Source organism: Chiloscyllium plagiosum, unplaced genomic scaffold, assembly GCF_037043375.1.
Source record: "Chiloscyllium plagiosum isolate Xiang-an unplaced genomic scaffold, Cpla_swu_hap1 HiC_scaffold_31, whole genome shotgun sequence".
NCBI lineage: Eukaryota > Metazoa > Chordata > Chondrichthyes > Orectolobiformes > Hemiscylliidae > Chiloscyllium > Chiloscyllium plagiosum.
Window position 1 is genome coordinate 27549999 of NW_028270169.1, and position 22711 is coordinate 27572709.

The window sequence follows — 22711 nt, forward strand, 5'->3', positions numbered from 1 at the left end:
TTCATGCCTTATCAACCGCCAGTATGTTGCCATTGTTTCCAGTTGAATATTTTTTATGCAATAATTTACATGCAAAGTGCATTAAGGGCAATACAGATCAACCAATGTGAGAAAGGGAGGGAATTAAAACAAAATGGATTTGGATGGGGAGATAAAACACTGCATCCCTGCAGTGCCCACTTCTCTCAAGGCACAAATAGTATTGGTGAACACTGTGCTCCCTCTCCAAGGCTCCCCACCCCCTCGCACCCCAGTCACTGACATAACTCTGCCTGTTTCATTTTTTCTCAACTATAGAATTTGCAAATTGTTATAGGATTCGACCTTCTGTTTCATCATACCTAATTTCTCCTTCCTGACTCTTTTTTTTTGTGTTACTTCTGTGTGAGGTGAGTCTGCTTATTTTACTTCATAATCTGTTTTGCTTTCTGTTGAGGTAGCCCCAATTAAAATGCAAATGGCAGTCTTCACAATGTACAGCAAACCTTTTATTAACCGGCACCTATGGAACCAATTGATCAAATATTCCAGATAATCAAAAGGTCCATAAAATCAATGTAAAAACACATTAAGTAATAGAAAAATAGTGCAGGGGGTGTAAACATCACCATTACACTTTATTTTCAGCACTAATCACTTAAATAATAATGCAACTTTGGCCTTTAATAAAACTTCCTGGCAGAGGCTCACTCACACCTTCAACTAATTACTCAGACATCGTGGTAGATCACAGTATTTGAGGAGAAATTGAATCAACTGTTGATATTTTGTGTGACGTTTTGATTATAAGCATATTTACATTGCTGTAGGTAAATCTTTTTAAAAACTATATTATTTGAACAGAATGATACAATACACTTTGTGGTATATGAGGTATATAATTTTTGTCAGTTTATCAAGAGTACAGGTTCGTAAGATGCCACATAAAACAATTTGCTGTGCATGGAGCTCCTTTTTGCCATTTAGTCAACAAAATGTTGCAGTATGTATGCTCCATCCAGTACCTACTGGCTGTGAGATCGTGTTTAGTAATGACCAAGGTCAGTGATTGGGAAAAATGTTCTCTTTATTGAGCATCCACAGTAGCACAGTTCAAGGCAGCAATGGAATCCAAAGTACTGTTTTATAGTAGCCTCTTTTATACACAGCATTTACATGCATTAACATTTTAGCACTGCGGTGTTTCATACTTTTATCTATTGTAAACAAGTTTGTGTGACATCAGTCCAAGGGAGAAGGAGATAATTTAAACACTTGTTAACTGCTGGCTGTTCCTCTTGATGGGATTAGAATGTCTGTCTGGTCTGAGCTTGTCGTAATTTTGTTGTTAAAGTTAGTAATATTAGTAAAAATACTAAACCCAAATGATCTAAATATGTGATAAATGAAACATGTATGAAATAAAAAGTATTGAGGATATTAATCTGATCTCCTGCAGCTGGGCCATGAGATTTAATTTACTATTGCTGGTTTTGATGGTTCTTACATGTTTATTCACACAGTTTCATGGAGGCGCTGTTTTGATAGTAAGTTTCCAAAATGGGGTAGAGGCCTTATTTGATATGTATTTGGAAGGTACATACTAGTGTAGAACAGTTCTTAATGTTCTGCAAACTACTCAGATCCTGAGAGATGTTTACTAAGGGCTCATTAATATTATAATCTTTCCATAGTCTTCGGTGAATTATGGAGACACGATGGCAGCAGGGGCATTGTTCTGAGTAGGTTACAGCATTAATGTCTATTCAGGGGTAGCCTTTGATACAGAAATAGGCCTTAACACTGCTTGCAGCAATGGGCTGATAAGAATTGAAAGGTGTAAGGAAACAGTATTGGGTTGTCAGCTGAGGAAGGGATGTTTAGTTTAGTTTATCTTGTAAGAGTAAAATGTACTACAAAAAACAACAGTTTTTTTAAAATGAGTGAATGGAAATGCAGTTTACTAATTCATAAGCGCACTAAATGTTTACTAAAGAGTTATGAATGGAAACTCGGTATAGTAAACATAGAGGGCTTGAGTGAGTTTGTAAAGAGAATCATAATACAATATCTCACATGGCAGTCTGACCAAACTGGGGCTCTGCATTTATTTTGTCATAGTTATCCTCCAGATTGGGCACCATTTACTCTGGCTACCCCAATCCAAATTTCAATTTTAGCCCTCCACCAAGGATAGTCTGCTCAGTATTGGGAGGAGCAGAATTGTATGTTCCTCTGGGATGCATCATTTTCCACTCAACCTACCAGCTGAATCTTAATGTAGCCTTTCATAGGAACAAATGGGCAACTGGCTAATCATTGCACTGGCCAACGATCAGAATTCTGTTATGTCAGTAAATCTAGCTCAGAATCTTGAGATATGAGGAAATGTGCTCCTAATTGAAAAGCTATGTACACTTGGTTTCAGTAGAACTGAGGGAATGATGTAAAAGTTATAGATAATTTGAACATTCCTGCAGCATGACTGCTCCTGTTAATTCAAACACAGAATGAAAAGGAACCATGACAACAAATGGACAGCTCAAAGCACTCCTGGACAAAGCAAGGCCAAATGGATTGAAGCTGAAACCCGGAAAGCTTTGAGAAAGAGTTAGCAATAGCAGCTACATCTCCAGAAATGACCCCATTGCAGTGAAACATGTACTATAGCATCAGAAGAATGAGACAAAAAGGCATGTTAGAACCTCAAAGTTAAACGCATCAGCAAGTTTAAAGAAAATAATGAGCTTCTATTTATCAATTGTTGTTCACATTCTCCGATTAGTCAAGAGAATTTTGCAACCAGTGATTTTGTTTTTAAAGTGCAGCTGCAGTGAAGGAAGTAAATGAGCTGACCATTTTGTACATTTCTGTCATTAAGGAAGGAGATGCTGACAAAGGCATGGGTGACAGAGGAGGAAACACAGTCACTAGATGGCCCCTAGGTACTGGAACATTGCATTGGAGGCTTGATAGAGGAGATGGAAAATGACAGATGTGTATCTGTGGGTCAGACATATGTTTAAAGGACAGTGTAAGCAGACAGCGACCGAGGTTAAACCAGGAGCCAAACCACATTGACCTGAAGCAGAGCCACAAGGAGTTCACTGACCTCACGTGGTCATGTTTATCATCAGTTGCCATATCTGACCAACTGGATCACAGGCCTCAGACTCTAGTCAATTCGCTACATCCCTTTCACTCAACAACTAACAATCTCGAACATTCATCACTGAGGCTATGTTCTGTTGGCAGGATTGAAAATATCAAGAGTGACATTCACAGGTGAAAGTGTCCTCGTGCGTATTCCTCCTCCTCTTCCCTTCGCCATCATCCCAAACCCCTCATTTGTAAACTGCAGACATTTCTAAAATGAAGTCTGTTATTTTAAGTCCTCATTCTAATGAAACCTTAATCCTTATCCTTTCATATACCCAAGAGTGCAACCTGCTCATAGAATTCAGCCCCTTAAGTTGTAGCATCGCTCCAGACCATAGCTGGTCATTGATCTCAGCACGGTTTCCCTGCACTATCCCCCTTTACCTCTAGCATCAGTATTGAGAAATCTATTGATCTCTGTCTTGAACATATTGGTCAACTTAGCATTCACAGCCCTCTGGGTTGTAAACTTCCAAAGATTCACTGTCCAATGAGTGAAGAAATTACTCCTTATTCTAGACTCCACATTCAGAGGAAACATTCTTTCTTCACCTACTCTCGAGCCCTTTTAAGATTTTGTAAGTTTCTAAATTCTAGGAAATGCAGACTGTCTCCTCTATCCCTTCCAAATGGACAGCCTTGCTTCCCAGGAATTAGAATAGTTAATTTTGACTGCAGTGTATAGAAACCCTACAGTGTGGAAATAGGCCATTTGAGCCATCGAGTCCACACTGACCCTCTGAAGAACCCTTCCCCCTAACCTATGCCTCTGACCCTGCACTTCCCACTACATTAAGTCTATCCCTCCCCCTTACATAATAGGACCAGAAGTACACACCGTACTCCCCAAGTACAATCGAGAAAAGGTTCTATATAATTGAAGCAAAACATTCTTACTCAGATCCTCACAAAGGCCAGTAAAACATTTGCCTTCCTGTTTACTTACTGTACCTGCATTGTGACCTATGAACAAGGATGCCCAGGTTCTTTTGGACATTCATATTTTCCAATCTCTCACCATTTAGGAAATAGTCCACATTGCTGGCCCTCCTACCAAAGTGGATAACCTCACGTATATCCACTTCATATTCCATCTGCCATGCTCTTGTGCAATTGCTTAGCTTGCCCAAATGTTTTGAAGCCTATCTGTATCATCCTCACAATGCACATTGCCTCATAGTTTTATGTTACTTGCAAGTTTGAAAATATCAGACTTGGTCCTTCTGTGTGGGTTTAGAGCCACTCCTGAGAGTTTGAGTTCAAGACAGATTGGTCAAGGAGAAGCCAAGTTCATCAACTGTCTTCATGCTTAGGTTTCTGTAGAATGTTGTTTATTTCATGTTAACATTATTTATACTTGCTCCATAAACTGAAGTACACCAGATTCAGAACTTACGGTTAATAGACTTTTCTATATTTTAACAGTTTACAATTTTATCCAGTTAACTCTGCCCATACTGTGGTATTTATACCCTGTGAGAAGTAGTTCTGTGACATCATTGTAAGGCTATTACAGGGTCCTAAATTTTTTACATTGTAATCCTCATCTCCACATCATTGATATAGGGTCCTAAATTCTGATACCCCACTGGTCACAACCTGCCGAGCTGAGAATGACCCACTTATTCTGACTCTATTTACTTCTTTTTGCCTTAATCAGTCCTCCATCTATGACAATATTGTAGCTCCTTAGCTACGTGCTCTAATGTTGTATACTGACCTCCTTGTTATTAGCCTTTTGAAAATCTAAGTATACCACTTATGATTAGATTAGATTATTTACAGTGTGGAAACAGGCCCTTCGGCCCAACAAGTCCACACCGCCCCGCCGAAGCGCAACCCACCCATACTCTTACGTTTACCCCTTACCTGACACTACGGGCAATTTTGCATGGCCAATTCACCTAACCTGCACATCTTTGGACTGTGGGAGGAAACCGGAGCACCCGGAGGAAACCCACGCAGACATGGGGAGAACGTGCAAACTCCACACAGTTAGTCGCCTGAGGCGGGAATTGAACCCGGGTCTCTGGCGCTGTGAGGCAGCAGTGCTAACCACTGTGCCACCGTGCTGCCCACTTATCTAAGTTCCCAATTATTTATTCTCACAGTAACATTCCCAAAATCTCTAACTTACTTTGACTAAAGAAGAAGTAATCATACTTAACAATGTTGACTCTGTCCAATCAGATCATTATTTCCTGTGTTCACTTATCATATCCTTCACAATAGATTCTAGTATTTTGACATTCAGGAAAAATACCATACTAATGGAAACGCAACAATGCAACTCTATTCCAGACATGAAGCAAAGGGTTCAGATGCAAATCTACTAAGACTGAATTTGCAGCTGGTGTGATACTGGGCTAGAACCAGGGATTGGGATAAAGTAATGCTGATACCAGCTCACCAAAGAGTGAAGTTACACATGGGTTCCACCACAGATGTCTCAAATAATGATTTTGATGGGCAGCCAACAGGAATAGTTGGTCGAAGTGAGCAAAGAACCTTGTTACATCCTCCAAACCTAACTGTGATCTGCCCCACTGAAAATTAGCAAGTAATGCTGCTGCAAATACTGGGGTAGCCCTGCATTGGAGAAGCGAAGGCAGTCTGTGAGAAAGTGCCAAGGGTGATTGGTGTACCCTTATGTATGGCATATTTTGATTTCTAATATTGCTTTGAAATGTTTGTCATGTGTTGTCATTTTTGCAATTGCACCCAACTGCAATGGTCAGTGACAGAGATAAACAATGGTCAGGTACTGTTGATGAAAGAGTTTTCAGACTTGCATTTAACAACATCAAAGTTGGATGAGTTCTTCCCAGAGAGCTTCGGCCAAGAAATTCTGACTAAAATGCATCTGTTCCTCTTCATTCTCTGCCCCTTGCTGCCTGCTGTAAATTTGGTGACCAAGACTGTCAGCTCATGATGGCTCAATGCATCACACAGCAGACCACCACAAATTTTGAACCCTGCTCAGCCAAGTACTAAAGTTTTCTCCAGATCACAACAGGCATTAGAATTGGTGCATTGGCACAGCTATGGTCCATTCTTCCACTTTTTTCTTTGTGGAAACATAGTACGTGAAAGCTACAGATGACATTTTGGAATGCTAAAGGCAGATTTAGCATTCAAAACACAGTTAGTAATATGTCCAATTTCTTGCTCGCAATCATGACCTAACATCCAAAAAGAACACAGCAATTCCTCACCATTACACAGCATATGTCAGCTGAGGCAATGCTTTAAAGTCCCTTAAATGGGATTTTAAGCTATAGCCTTCTATTGTAAAGTTCTATCATTAATCCAACTACAAGCAGTAATGCTGATAAAAGAGAACGGCTAATGTTGACGATTCAAAACCAAGAAAGAATATGTGGGGAAATTTGCAAGAGACCTGCCAGCACTTGAAAAGGAGAGAACATTTGAAAGGGTTTAGAAATCTTTATGAAACTTCGGGATACCCATAGTTCTCCCCTCCTCCGTTCTTATTACTAAAATCTGTGTACAAGTTGTTAAGGAAAAAACAGAGCTGAGACAAACTATTCCAGATTGCTGTCAATATAGGTGTTTCATTCACAGCCATGAAGTGATCCCTATTTTAATTCTCACTGGAACAAATGATTGAAGGTGAAGGCCTGATAAAGCAACATGAGTTTTCACTGGTAATTATTTATGTAATGGCCATTGCAAATGCTAACTTATATATGGGCAGAATTAAACTTAGGAACCAGAGTTGTAGTATAATCAATGGAACTTTGTAACATTCAAATGAACAAACAAAAACGTTTAACACATTTCATACCCTGTGAGCTGACATATGGACAAAAGCAAAATACCATAGCTATTGGAAATTTGAACTTAGAAGAGAAAATATTAGAAGCACTCAACAGGTCATGCAGTATCTATGGAGTGAGAAACAGAGCTGATGTTTCAGATCAATTACCTTTCATCTGAATAGTATTCATACACATGCACTGTATCAACATCAGTTTATATCAGTTCAATATCAGCCATGGCTTAGTAGTTTCAGTTTTGCTGTGAAGTTTGGGAATTCAAGTCCTTCTCTGGACACTGGACCACAGAAATCTAGGCTGATACCTAATACAGTGTTGCATTGTTGTAGGTCAAGAGTGGGGTGCTGAAAGAGCACAGCAAGTCAGGCAGCATCCAAGGGCCAGGAGAATTGATGTTTTGGGCATAAGCTCATCATCACATCTTCCTGATGAAGAGCTTCTGCTCGAAATGTTGATTCTCCTGCTCCTCGGATGCTTCCTGACCTGCTGTGCTTTTCCAGCATCCCACTCTTGACTCTGATCTATAGCATCTATAGTCCTCACTTTCTCCTGCATTGTTGTAGGTGCCATCTTTCACAGGTGATGCTAAACTGAGGCCCAGTCTGCTTTCTCAGATGGATGTTAAAGATCCCATGGTACGATTTCAAAGAAAAGCAGGGAAGATATTCCTCGTGTCATGGCCAATATCTACTGAAACCAGATTATCTAGTCATTATCACATTGCTATTGTGGGTATTTGCTCTGCAATAGATTAACTGCTGTGTAGTCTTCAATATAAGAAGGACCATAATTTTAAAATGCTTAATTGCTGTAAAGCATTTTGGGACAGTCTGAGATTTTCCTAATTTCTTAATGTCCAGACAGAATAATTTTTCTTCACCACTTCCTATTAATGTTATCTTCATTACTTAATCAATCAATTGCTAGAGACTGAGAACCGGTTTTACAATCCCAGTCATAGTCATAGTATCATACCACACAGAAACAGCTCCTTGAAGCCAACCAGTCTGTGCTGAACATAATTCCAAACTAAACCAGTCCCATTGCCTGCTCCTGGCCAATATTCCTCCACACCTTTCCTAATCATGTCTTTTAAACATTGTAATTGTGCCCACATCCATCACTTCCTCAGGAAGTTCATTCCACATGTGAACACGTTGTGTAAAACATTTGCCTCTCATGTCTTTTTTACAATTTCTCTCTGCTCACCTTAAAAATAATTTTATTCAGATGATTCAGCAGAAGACTTGCCTGAGTTTAAAAAAAGACTGAAGCAAAACTTTGAATACTGAAAAGTTGAATATTTTAGGCTGTTGTAGTCATGTGACCATGGGCCCAAACTTGGACTGTCTAAATTGACCCAGGGGTGGAAAAATCAGACCTAATAGAAAATTGGCCAAAACTAAATTAGACATTGGGCAGCAGCTATTGGCCACATAAAACAATGGAAACCTCAAAGAGGTCACAAAGGTCCAGGGGAGCCAGTTATGACCAGTCTGAGGATTGTGTATTGGATCAGACTTTCTGGCACCTTGACTTCCAGCCAGTGCCTGAGTATGTGCACTTCACACCTCCCCAGCACAGCAACAATGAAAGTGTTGGCATGATCCTGTTAGATGCTTTGAACCCACTTCATAACCCCGTTGGCCAAAATCCACAGACCATTCAGGAAGGCCTGGGATGAGGCAGGGTGGAGTTGGTGGCGGGGAGTGTGGAGTGTGAGGGCAGGAGAAATAAAAGCACACGCCTAGAAGCTACCCCTTCAGTGAGGACTTGTAGTGAGTCTTGTGGCAGAAGACAGTGTGGCAACCCAAGAAGTCCCAGAAGAAGATCCACACTGACCTCATGACACACCTTTGTGGAAGCGAGCCACCCACATTGGGGAGGAAGGAGGTTCCAATGGCACAGCTCAGGTGCTTGGATTGGTGTGGACGAGATCATTTTGCAGATGAATAGAGCTAGATAAAGTATAAATATTGTGGGAATTTGGGAAATACACACGTAGTGTTTTATTAAAAATTAAGTTGAACCGCAAACTATTCTGTGTTCCTTTGTCCACCTCATTGACAACAGCACTTGGGTAAAGTATTTTTAATACATAAACTGTTCGAATTGTCCAAGCAGGCAACACTGTCAGCATGTTGTTACTTAAATTCTATTCTTCCTTTGTACAAAAAACAAATGTCCATTTTAGGTCATGGGTCAATGTTGCTAAGGTCTCCTTCACTCAGACAGGGAGGATCAACCATGCTCTGGATGTTGCAATCTCTTTCCTTTGCAGTGTCATCTCCCTGTCATGTCTCTCTGTCTTTTTCTGTCTCTCTCTCTTTCTCTCTCTCTTTCTTTAATACATTTAAAAAATAACAGATGTGCCATTAATTCTGCCTTTAAGTGAAATTTATTTTTAGATTCTTCAACTGGGATTTTCTGTCACTAGATTCTTGACTTTATCCTCATCTTTTTCACACTTGTTGGATGTCCTTTTGGAAATTGAATGAGCCTTCTTGCAGTGTTTTTATTAACACTACCTTCTGTTTGCAGTGGTGCCTACAGAAATCCTGCTGACACTAGCCTCCAGGATGCATCAGGTTCGTTCAGTGCATCTGCTTTAGCTTTTAGGAGTAGAATATCATTTTGGCCCTACAGTCCAAAATCTAAATTGCAATGCACAACTATTAATATTTTCTGCAAATAGTCCAGCTATCTCTTGATTTAGTTGATCTCTGAACAATGACTTTACTGTTTATCTTTCGTCTGCTTTCATTTTGAAATTTAGGTAGAGAAGAGAACTTTCTTTTCACATCCCATCTTTAAAATGGAACTGTGTGTGGCATGACTCTCCCCAGTCAGTATAGCTAATCACCACCAACGCAAAATCTGATTTAAATATTTTATTCCTACAAAAAAGCATTGGAGGAAGGTGGGAACAATTTAGAATTTAATAAAATACTTTTGAAAATGATCTGATTAATAATATTTTACTATAAAAATCCACAATTAAGAAACCTCCAGTGGTACCGCCAAATAAAATGACTGATGTGCCATAATTCTTTAGTTGGGATTTTCTATCTTTTGATTCTTGACTCTATTCTCGTTCTTTTTCACACACTTAGATACCCTTTTGGAAACTGAGTGATTCTGAAAACATCTGTCCACTTTTTGGGGCAGGTAAATTGAATTGAAATTTAAATATCTGCACTATATCAGCTGATATGCTGACTTGCATTTGATCCATGGCTTCATATCAATGTATGCATTGAATCTCACCAGTCAGTTCTGAAGGAAAGCCACTGGGTATATCAATGTAATTAACTGCTGTCTTGTCTATTAACCACCCCATCCCTTATCACCACCACTTGGTCTAAATTCAAATTATAAATCAGGAAGGAGATATAGGACATTGAAATAATGGAAAAATACCCTTTACTGGAAGGTAAAAGCTTATCAGAAAAATTCAAACTGAGAAAGATAAAAGAAAGATACTTCTCCAACAAATATGAACCTATAGTGAGGGTCAGTTAGCTCAGTTGGCTAGATAAAAATGAGGATTGCAGATGCTGGAGATCAAAGTCAAGATTAAAGTGGTGCTGGAAAAGCACAGCAGTTCAGGCAGCATCCGAGAAGCAGGAAAATTGACATTTTGGGCAAAAGCCCTTCATCAGGATGTGATTTTCCTGCTCCTCAGTTGGTTAGATGGCTAGAAAATAGTACAGAATGATCTCCATAATCCCTATTGATTTCATGATAGTGCATGGAGGACATATGAACCTATAGTGTAAATGTATAAACAGTGTCTTTAAAGATGCTGCAGTCTACCTAGCCTGTAATACACAATTAGAATATGAAATAAAATGAGCTTTCCATTCTTAATTTTAGGGAGAAACAGATGGTACAAAGATGTTTCAAAGATACAGGTTAGATGAATAGGCATAAGTTGGGAGATAAAGTATAATAGAGAAATGTGAGGTCGCTTAATTTCATCTCCATCTGTAATAAAGAACACAGTTGTAGTTGTAAAGTCAATTAAGCGAAGGTTCACTAGATCGGTTCTTGGAATGAGAAGGTTGTCCTATGAGTAAACTGGGTCTTTTCTGTTTGGAGATTAGAAAGGTGAAAGGTGATCTCATTCAAACCTATAAGATTCTGAAGGGATGTACCATGGTAGATACTGAGAAATTATTTGTCCTGGCTGGGGAAATCTAGAAAAGGGGTTGATTAGTTAGGAATGAAACAAAGAAGACTCTTCATTTTGGAATGATATACCACTGGGAGACGCAGATACTCTATCATGAATATACTCAGGGATGGGATAGACAGACTTTTCTGTGCTCATGAAATTGAGGGGATGAGGCAGCAGATGGGAAAGTGGAGTTGAGCAAAAGATGAGCTACAATCATACTGAATAGCAGAATAGACTAGAGGACTGTTTAATCTACTCCTCCTAAGTTTATGAGATATTAGGTATCATTTTAGGGAAGAGGAACAATTAGTTCCCCTGTATTTTTAAAGTCTTTCAGTGCATTAGTCAGGGGTAAATTTACAGTAATAGGATAGGGGAACGGTTACTCTTCGGCGGGTTGGTATGGACTTGTTGAGCCGAAGGGCCTGTTTCCACACTGTAGGGATTATATTCTACTCATCCCTGAGGCACAACACCACCATTTTGTGTATTAAATGTGGCCAGATCATAAATACATTCATGCAACTGCGGTCTGTTCTGTTCAACCTCCATAAACTGCTTGAGAGTTAATTGAGGCAATTCTTTTTCTGACTCTTCCTTTTTTGAAAAGTGTGATCTTGGTATCATTTCCACTAATATGATGCAGAGTGGAAGTTACAAATCGACCTCCTTCTGAGCCAAAGTGCATTACAGAACCCAAAAGATATCAACTGAAAGGAAGTAATGCCTTTAATTTCATTTGAGTGATGCTTTGCTATACATTACTGTGGAAATGCAAGAATATGAATTAGTAGCAGGAATAGACCACTTGGCTAATTGTGTTTGCTCTGCCATTCAAGATCACAGCTGATCTGATTACTCCACATTTCCACCTACCAGACAACCTTTCACTCCACCCTTACTTAATCGGAACCTCACTCCCTCTGCATTAAAAATATTCAAGGACTTGCTTCCACTGCCATATGAAGAGGAGAGTTCCAAAAGCATGACCCCCGTATGAGAAATGAATTCTCCTTTTCTCAAAATGGGAACCCCCACTTTTTAAACTGTGGTCCCGTCGATTTTCCCACATGAAGAAACATATTTTCCATGTGCTCCCTGTCAAGACCCTTCATGAGTTTCTATGTTTCAAATGAAAAGGAAATGTTAACTTCAGTTACACTACAAAGAGAAATATATATCTGTAAAGTTATTGTTATTTCATGGTGTGTAAATCATTCAGAATAGTTCAATTTTAACACATGTTACTGCAAAGAAGCTGTGAAATAATTGCAGGTCTGCTTACTGGAAGAACATAATGCTGAACAGTAGTAAGAACAAATTCTCTCTCTTTCTCTTTAGGTTTCTACTTTTGGACTTATTCATCTTCCTCATAATCCTTTGGTCAGGCCTCACCATGCATTGGTTAACCACCTGCCAGAAAGGAGAGCACTCTACCATGGAAGCTGTATTTTTTCAGTGTTTGGAAAAGTCACACATTTACATGTGGTGATGTGTGCTGCTCCATTGATGCTGATTAAGGAAAAAGAAGCGCAAGCTTAACAAAATGCAGTGTTTTAAAGCCCTCAAAAGGATGGAATGATTGCCAGCTTCAGAGTCTAACAGTGCTTAAGGTGGAAGCTAGGGGGAAAGGGCATGGCCAAACCCTTTGTTCGAGTACAGAGATTTCTCCGGTGGACACCCATACTTTTCGTTTTCCTCATTGTGGCCTACCTGATGGCTGGCAGCCTACTGCTACTGCAGCGATCAGGTTTTTCCATACAGCTAGGCCCACGTGGTGTCTCCAACAGTCAGCCAACATCTGCCACAACTATCCTAGACAAAGCTATTTCAGATCCTGAAACAGCATACAGCCTGAAGTACAAATCCAAAATGCCAGTTAGCATGCAGGTGTGGGACGAGCCAGTTATGAATAGGAAATTTGGACCGCGTTGGCTGATATCAGGACATCCTGAAATTGGTCATTTGAGAAGGAGGTGGTTTAACAGCTTTGTGAAGGAACAAGAGCCAAGGCAAAGACTGGAGATTGGAACAGTAAAGAAAACAACTGGAAGTAAAGGTAACAATCATGTACAACTATTTTTGTTTACTTTCTGTTATTTGTGTGACTGTTTCAACAGACCAAACATATATTCCTTTTTTATTGCTTCCCATTTTGTGTAACGTTCCTTTTACTTCGACAAGAAGCAGCACTGAAATGTGAGCTTTAAAGTGGTATTGATGACATAGTAAATAAAAACCAAAAGAACTGCAATTGCCATAGAAACAAAAACAGAAATTGTTAGAAAAGCTCAGCCAGTCTGGCAGTGTCTGTGGAGTGAAATCAGAGTTTTGGGTTGAGTGACCCATTCTCGGAAGATGTGGCACTTGTCGAATGTAGGGAAGTGGTGTTCAGTATAGTAACTGGGAATCTAGATGGTGTAAATTGCAATTTAGTTAACAAATGAACACTAAGTAATAGACACCATAACTTGTTATGTGATCTCAGCACTTTTATACTTGAATGGGGTCTGCATATGTACTTTAAACTTTGTCTGCATTTGTAAAATGCCACTCTTTTCCATCATTGCATGTACTTTGCTTCCTTGATTATTGTTGTCATGCCTGAAAGTAGGCTTTATTTCACACAAACATTGACTCCACATTAATAGACTAGCTGTTGATATTGCATATTGGAGAATGAATTACCAGTAGGGGTAACCAGGGCTGAGAATCTAAATCATTAAGGAAATGGCAAGGATAGTTTTTATCTTCAGTACTGGCTGCTAAGCTGCTGTGCCAGACTCTGCCCGATTATTTATTTCAAATTTCCTCCTGTAAATTAAGTGAGATGAAAATGGGTGAGTGATCTGCTTTGCCAAGTTATCAACCAGAGAGTGAAGGTAACAATCATTCCTTGGAGTGTGGGACCCATGAAAGTAAATAATTGAAATCAAAATGGATTCTCTTCATCTGAAAATACCTCAGGATCTTTTGAATGACTGGGATAAGTGAGAAGATTGGAGAAAGTCAATGAGAGCAATGACTAAATTACTTCCTTACACCACACTGAGGAAGAGGTTATTTGGCCTAGTTATTGATTCTGAATTTATTCAACAGGGAATAAAATGTTTCAAATTTGCTTTTGACTTGCCTGGTTAGTCGTCATTGCTGACGAACAGACATTGCTGTGAGTGAAACAGTTTTCTTGTTTCCAGGGTGTGTTTTGTCCTGCTGTACAAGCTGTCTGCTTACATTTTTCCCCACAGGAAGATGAGCTGCAGCTGTCAGCCAGAGAGAGAAAGAGTAACGTTAGCTACATTTCCTCATGACTGCCCCTGATGTGACTTCATTGTTGGTTGACAGGAAGCAGCATTGCTATGGGGGTGTGACAAATGATGCCAGTTTTTCTCTCTCCTCATGTGGAGTGCCCTAGTAGCACAGGACTCCAGTAAGTGGCCTGGGCAAGAACTGTAGCAAACAGAACTCTAACTAAAGGATTTTTTCAAAGTCATATCATTCTAATCCAAACTCCCTGGTACTTCTGTGCCACTGGGTTATAAATGAAGTGTTAAGTACATTTGACAGGTGTATGCCTTCAAGTTTAATGGACTGTTTCTCTTTTTCTTGTTCTAGCCAATTATGAAAGGTTTCAGACTTTTTTTTCTTTGTGGTCTAGTACAGTTAAAAAGAAGCAAGCACTTACACTTGTCTATTTTTAAAATTGCTGTACGTACTTCGATAAAAGTTGATTTTGTCTCCTATGGGTACATTCTCCTAGGCCCAGAGCTTACTAGGCCTGGAGGCAGGAAGCGAACTGAATTAGTTGCAATTGTGGCTGACTTACCAAACATAACCTAATAAAGTTCTAGGTGGGTAAGCCCAAGCTCAGCCATCCTGCTCTGCCATCGATTAGTGAGCACTTGAGGGACTCATCCAAAAGTCATGGATGTGGGCATTACTGGCTGAGACAGCGTTTATTTCACGTCCCTAGATGAGAAGATGGTAGTGAGCTGTCTTCTTGAAATGCTGCAGTCCACCTGCTGTGGGTAGACCCACAATAGTATTAGGGAGGCAATTTCAGGATTTTGACCCAATGATCCTAAAGGAATGGTGACACATTTCCACGGCAAGATAGTGGCTAGCTTTGAAGGGAACATGCAGCTGGTGGTATGCCCATTTTAACAATTGGTCTTTCCCTTCCAGTTTGAAGTGGTCTTTGGGTTTGAAGGTAGTGAATAAGGAGTTTTGGTAAATTTCTGCAGTGCATCTTGTAGACAGTTCACTCTGTTGCTATTGAGCATTGCGGTATTAACAGGTTGGATGAAAATATCTATACTATTTGAGTTATAACAATCTGAACATTTTATTGTACTTAATGAAAATAATTGAAGATCCTTTATTGCAAAGATCTGAAAGAGCAATACCTGCTTTAGCCTCAGTTGTAGATTTTTAATCTGTTTATTCAATGCAGTAGTATAAGCTATGTAATACATGCAGGCTGACTGCAATCCTTGTAAAGCTACTGCTCCAGCCCTTGGACTGAAACCAATCTGATCTAATTGGAAGCCAACCAACCTTACAGTTTATGCTTCAGTAATGTTTGACATAGTGAAATGATTTGATTTCTCCACTGCACTAAAACCTCTCCTGTTTGAGTCCACTCCAGTTGCTCCTACCCAGGCCTATTCTTACAAAGATTGTCCTCCCACAAGCCTGCTTCTGCCCCCAAGACTGTTTGTGTTGTTCCTGTGCCAGCCACTGCTCACCACGTCCATTTCAATTGCTCCTGTGCAATTCATGACTTTTTCAGCTGAAACAGAAATATAAATTGTCCATCCTGAGTATATGTTTTTTGCTGAAATCCTAATATAACCTTTCTGCCTGAATTTGCACTGTTTTCATGTCCTGAGCCTGATGATCTGTGGGAGTCATCCACTTGCATTATCTTACTGGGTGTGAAGTAAAGTTAACTATTCCCTTACTCTGGAGGGTTTGGGTTGTATGGAGAGGTTGGATAAGAATGGAAATTGTCATTTTCCTAGGTCAGGGAGTTCAAGATTACAGGACATACTTTTAATGTGAGAGGAGAAAGATTTAAAAGGGACACAAGGGACAACTTTTTCACACAGGATGGTTCATATGTAAAATGAACTGACAGAGGAAGTAATAGCAGCAGGCACAGTTACAACAGGCGCATGAATAGGGAAGATTTAAAGGGATATGGGCCAAATGTAGGCAAATAGGACTAAATTACGCTTGGAAACTGGGTTAGCATGGACCAGTTGGATTGAAGAGTCTATTTCCGTGCTGCATGACTCTGAATCTATGCCTTTATATTTGTTACTTAACATGCGCCTAAGGAGCGATGACATCACACCGCGTGGAGCTGGAGCCTGAATGTGTAGGGTTCAGGAAGATGTCCTTTAGTTACCATCCATCATATATAGTTATGTTTAATAAAGCCTGTTAATGTCCCCTTACAAGAATGTGGACCTGATATTGCTGCATAATAACAGATGGTGCCCATGGAACTGGAGGCAAATGGCTCCTGATGCAAAGCCCATAGGCAGCATAGTGTTTCAGCTGAAGGACCAGACCAGGCCAGCGATCAGACCATAGAAGTACCTGAAGAGAAACACCACACTGGCAGGATCCAGTCAGCAGCAGGATACAGAGAGCAACAGGCTATATGGTCCCTCTGGCTGCCAAACTGTAGAGAGGAAAATGTGATGCAAAAGCTGAAAAAGCACAGCAACACTCAAGAAGTTAGACATCATCTAGGATAAAGCAGCCTACTTGATTGGGACACCCTATCCGAAACCTTCCAAGTTCACTCACTTTTTCATCAATGCAGAGCAAACTGTTTGTACCAGCTACAGAATGCACTGCATTAACACTCACCAATATTGCTCAACGGTAGCTTCCAACACTCTACCATCTTGAAGAATGGGGGCAACAGATACATGGGAACATCACCATCTGCAAGTTCCAGTTTGAGCTACATAACTTCCTAACTTGGAATTATGTAGCTGTTTCTTCATTGTTGCTGGACCAAAATCCGGGAATTTCTTCTCCAAACAGCACTGCTGATTCTACATATGCCTCAAGGACATGCAGTGGGTCAAGAAAGCAACTCGCTGCAACCATCTGAAGGATAATTAAGGATGGGTAATAAATGCTAGCCCAGCCAACAATACCCGAATATGAGTAAACCCCTTCCAGCATTAAAGGATTCGCGTGAAGATCTGATTTATTAATTCCCAAGCTTCATCCTTTTAGGACAAAACAAAGGAGACCTAAGAAACTGATAAATGACGGGGAAAGAGAATGTGAGTGCAAGCTAGCAGGAAACATAAATGCAGACTGTAAAATATTCTATCGATTTTTGAGATAGAAAGACATAGCTTGCACAAGTCTGGACCCATTATAGGAAGGATAGTAGAATTTATAATGAAAAACTGAGAAATGGCAGACAAATTGAACAATTACTTTGCACCTATTTTCAGAACAGAAAATACAGACAATCTCCCAGAAACACTTGGCAGCCAAGGATTTGTGCGATCATGGAACTGAAATAAATTAATATTAGTGAAAAGATAGGAAATGAAAAATAGCTGAAACGAGGGTTGATAATTTTTTTGAACTAGATGAGTTTCATCCCAGAGCATTGAAGGAAGTAGTTACAGAGGTAATAGATGCATTTTTCATAATTCTATAGATTCTGGACAAGTTACTGCTAATTTGAAAATGGAAACTATAAACCTATTATTTGAAGAGAGAAAGAGGGAGAATGGAGAATTATAGACCTGTTAGTTTGATGTCAGTTGCAGAAAGAAATTGGAATCAATTATAAGGAATGTAATAACTGTAACTGGCCATTAAACCATCTCCTAACCCATTGCCACAATTTTGGAAAAGTTTAGTCCATTGAGTCAAATTATTTTATACCAGCAGCATTGTAAAAGTACTTATTTTGCATAAAACATTCATAATTGACCAGCTAAAGTTAACAGTCTTGTAATTATTGGGTGATGCCATCAATTTTATTAATAGCACTAACCTACCAGTTTGAGGTACAATCTGTTGGAGTGAGCATGCTAGGCAGAAGGCTGTCAGAGTTAGTGCTGTCAAACAATGTTTATTTCTGCAGAATACTCCTCACTGATTGCATATGATGTCCCAAACCCAGATGTTAAGTATAAGGGCGGCACAGTGGCACAGTGGTTAGCACTGCTGCCTCACAGCGCCAGAGACCCGGGTTCAATTCCCGCCTCAGGCGACTGACTGTGTGGAGTTTGCACATTCTCCCCGTGTCTGCGTGGGTTTCCTCCGGGTGCTCCGGTTTCCTCCCACAGTCCAAAGATATGCAGGGTCAGGTGAATTGGCTATACTAAATTGTCCGTAGTGTTAGGTAAGGGGTAAATGTAGGGGTATGGGTGGGTTTCGCTTCGGCGGGTCGGTGTGGACTTGTTGGGCCGAAGGGCCTGTTTCCACACTGTAATCTAATCTAATCTAATCTAAGGGTAAACTTAGCCACCTCAGGCTCTAGGCAAGCTGCTAGGTTTGATTTGAGCATGAATTTGATTCACTAAATAAGTTTTCAGTCTTGATTTCTGCTGAAAGCCATGCAGGATTCAAAAGTGAAAATAATAATTTTGTAGCCGAAAGGATAGTAGATAGGTAGCCAAATGATGCCAATGAAGGTAGAGGAGATTTATCTAAAATCCAAAAGAACAGCGGATGCTGCAAATCAGAAACAAAATCAGAAATTTCAGGAAAAAACTAAGCAGGTCAGGGAGCACCTGTGGAGAGAAAACAGTTAATGTTTCGAGTCCAGTGACCCTTCTTCAGAATTGTCCTGAACAATCAACAGTGGCTACATGATTGCCTTTAGGGCAGCTCCTTATTCAAGATTTTATTGAATTCACATTTCACGTTCCATAGAGGCATTAAAACACATCTCCCTAGAGCATTGTCCTGTGGTTCTGGACTACTAGTCCAGTGGCATTACCACTACACCAAAGCTATCCCTCAGTTTTGAGCTTTTTTTTAATTATGACTAAAACAAAACTATAAATAGCTATATTTCAGAAGTACCTCAAATCTTCTTTCTATAAAATGTTTCCAAATATTCATAGAATCCCTACAGTTTGGAAACAGGTCATTTGGCCCAACAAGTCCACACTGACCCTCTGAAAAGTAACCCATCCCCCAACAGTTACACCTTACTAATGCACCTAACCAACACATCCCTGAACACTATGAGCAATTCAGCATGACCAATTCACCTGACCTGCACATCTTTGGATTGTGAGAGGAAACTGGAGTACCCAGAGGAAACCCACGCAGACACTGGAAGAATGTGCAAATTCCACACAGTTAATCACCTGAGGCTGGAATCAAATCTGGGTCCTTGAAGGTGTGAGGCAGCAGTGCTAACCACTGAGCCACTGTGCCACCCTATAATGCCTTTCAGAAGTGTCTTTGAGAGAGAGGGTCATTTAATTTGAATAATGCATAGCAAGCTCCAGAATGGACATGCAAGGCATGCTGATAGGCATCTATAGTTTCTAAATGCTGTCTGCCTTGAAGTTTTCACAATTTGGTTATTAAATTGCCTAACATCTCCATGATATATATGAATTATTTCTGGTGCTCAGGTGAGATTGCTATTTATTTACCCAACTGCATTTACAGTATTCCCTTAACTAGGTCCTCTCTAATGTTAAAATTTGTTTATCCTAATGAATGTAAACCATTCCTCCAGGAATGCAATTGCAGGAAGTATTTTTAGAGTAGTAGCAATCTTAAAATAACATATTTTAAGGTAGGAAATATCATGGAGACCTTCACAAAGTAGTGAGAAAATTACAATTTTTTAAATTTGGAACTTTAGAAAGGATATGATACAGACTGCAGTTCTGAATAAGTAGCATTTTATTGCATGCATGGGGTTGGAATGAGGAGGGCACTGGAGGATTCGAGTGCTGCAGTAATGGTTGAGGACTTTCAGTGAAATTGGGCACGAGAATATATCACAAGAGCAAGACATGGGGACAAATTACTGCAGATGGTGGAATCTGTAAAACAGCAAAGCTGGAAATCACAGCGAGTCAGACAGCATCCATGGACAGAGCAAGCTAATGTCTCGTGTCTTTAAGGCCCTTTATCAGAGCTGGATGAGAAACATTAGCATGCTCTCTCTCTCCATGGATGCTATTTGACCTGCTGTGATCTCCAGCATTTGTTGTTTTATCACAAGAGCAACTTTGGTGGAGGTTTAACTGGAGATGACCTTCATGCTCAGTTGAAAGTGAAGACAGGTGTTGGGCAACATGTGGGACCTTGAGAGATAAGTGAAGTAGGGCACTGGTCCTCAGATCAGAATTGAAAACTGATGGGTTGCTAACAACATAGTTAAATTTTGTTATGATGACAGTAATGGATTTTCCACAGAGATACCCTATACTGTATTGAAATGGCCTTCGAGAAAATCCCAACTGAGTCTCAATGTGACTGTGACCAAGCTAAATGATACTTACTCATCCTTCTCTATCTGTAGCTTTCAACATAGCTGACCGCACCATCCTGTTTCACAATCATTCCCCTGTTGAACCTCCCCTTCTGGACCTATTCTTATAGCATCTGTGATCACCTCTTTCCACTTATCCTTTTTACATGTGGAGTACATCAAGGATTTAATTTCCTTCTGTTTCGCACATAGCTGCTTTCAAACATATCTGTTTCCATGTGTGAATTGATGACAGTTTTATCTTACCAGCATCTATCTCTTTTGATCTCTCCAGTGCCTCATATTGCCTGTCCAGCATCCAGTATTGAATGAGCAGACATTTTCACCAAGTAAATATTGGGAATAGCAAAGCTACTGCCTTTGGATCTGGAATTCCTTCTCTCGAACTCTGCCTGTCCACTGCTCTTCTCTATTAAGATGCTCCTTAAAACATACCTGATTGGTCAAGCTTTTAGTCATTTGTCTGACATTTCCTTCTGTGTTTCATTGTCAGACATTTGTAATAAAACTTTTGTTAAACGCCTTGGGAATTTTTGCTACATTTAAGATATCATATAAATGTTAAGTTGTTCTTATTGCTTAATATACAGCAAAAAACATCAGCAAAGGTTTCTCTCCCACCACCACTGAGAAGTGTATATTCTGTCATTTAAAATTACCCATGATTTTGCTGATTTTGCATTGGAGTTTAACATGGCATCAAAAGAGTCTTTGCAAATTGCAAGTTTTTCTTTGGTTTCATTTAGTCCACATGTATGGGTTACAATTCGTTGAAATGTCGGATATTTAAGTACAATGCAGTGTTTGGATCCTAAGTACATTTCCAGTCTCAGTGTGCTGTCAAGGCAGGATTACAAACAAAGTTTTATGTGTTTCTTGACAGAAAATGAGTTTGAGTGAGAAGAGATTAGTAAATGAATCATTCTTAGTGCTTTCACACATTACCTAGCAACTGGTCATAATGTAGAAGTAGCATTATCATGGGCAATATAGTGTTTAAAGACATTTTTATAGAGTGTACTCTTAACTTGTGGTTACCTGTTTAGCTTTGTAAAGCAAAAACACCTACTGTTCAATTTTATTTAAATTGCCAAATTTCATTTATTGGGGATTTTGCAATGTCATCCAAAACATCATTGACAGAACCCCCTGATGGAATAAGTATCAGGGGACTTTATTTACTGATCCCTCATTCAATTTGATTTCTTTCTGATCAGTAATTCTTTGTCCATGTATCTACAACCCTGAAATTATGTATTTAACTTTTACTGTTGAAACTTACATGAGTCTGTATTTGTTTTTCTGATGTCCCAATCGAGTGAAATGTGTTCGAGTCTATGAAACAAAATGACCAATAGTTTGATGCTTTGATCCTTGATTCAGGTGTAAAACAGGCTGTCCATTTGCAATTCCCATTTTGTGCCATTTCTGTCCATGACAAATTTCATCCCCCTTTTAATCTACAGTTTTCCCTTTCAGGCTTGAGTCTCAGAACTGAGAGTTGATGTAAACAACTTGGTTTAGCTTTTCCTTTCTATTTTGTGTATCAAAAACATGTTAAATAATACAGCTTTCACGCAGTGATTAAAAACAATGTCAGCAGGAGCGTTGGTCCTGCTGTGTACGCTGCTTCACTCATTTCTGTGAGGAAAGCAGGAACAGACAAGAATGTGTTTTGGAGCTGACATATATCTGAAAGGCAAATGGGGCAGATCATGGGGCTGTTAGTGCTTTACAGGAAACTATCCAACTTTGCTTTGTAATCTACAACCCGGGAGTTCTGTGTCTAAAGACTTTCCGGATCTATATTCAAAAGGATTTTTCTATTCAATAAGGAAGAGTATAGATGTAAAGAATGATCAGTTTCTTAGCACATGCTGTGACTGGATCCTAAAAATCACATTGGAAACAATAAAAAGGCAACTAAGTGAGGATTTAAGAGGAACGGTTTGATTTTAAAACTGGGAATGGAAAGCATGGAGGAATATTTAGTTTCTAAATGATTTGTGAATGCAGTGGAAAAGAGGAGAGTATCAATGCCTCACAGATGATGAGAAAATGTTCAACAGGGTGAAGTAT

At 39.6% G+C, this 22711-nt stretch overlaps 1 protein-coding gene across 15 annotated transcripts in view; it reads left to right on the top strand.

The window, feature by feature from the left end:
- Positions 1–22711, top strand: part of wscd1a (WSC domain sialate O sulfotransferase 1a) — a 150618-nt gene that overhangs the window by 58618 nt on the left and 69289 nt on the right. For 6 of the 15 annotated variants that reach the window (XM_043718493.2, XM_087977372.1, XM_087977373.1 and 3 more), the window contains 2 exons: positions 9480–9526; positions 12460–13177. In XM_043718493.2, the coding sequence (XP_043574428.1) occupies positions 12754–13177 (424 nt within the window). In that variant the 5' untranslated portion in view covers positions 9480–9526; positions 12460–12753. Of the gene's footprint in view, positions 1–9479; positions 9527–10051; positions 10107–12459; positions 13178–22711 lie in introns of all 15 variants that reach the window. The other 9 variants (XM_043718497.2, XM_087977376.1, XM_087977375.1 and 6 more) reach the window with 3 other exon arrangements.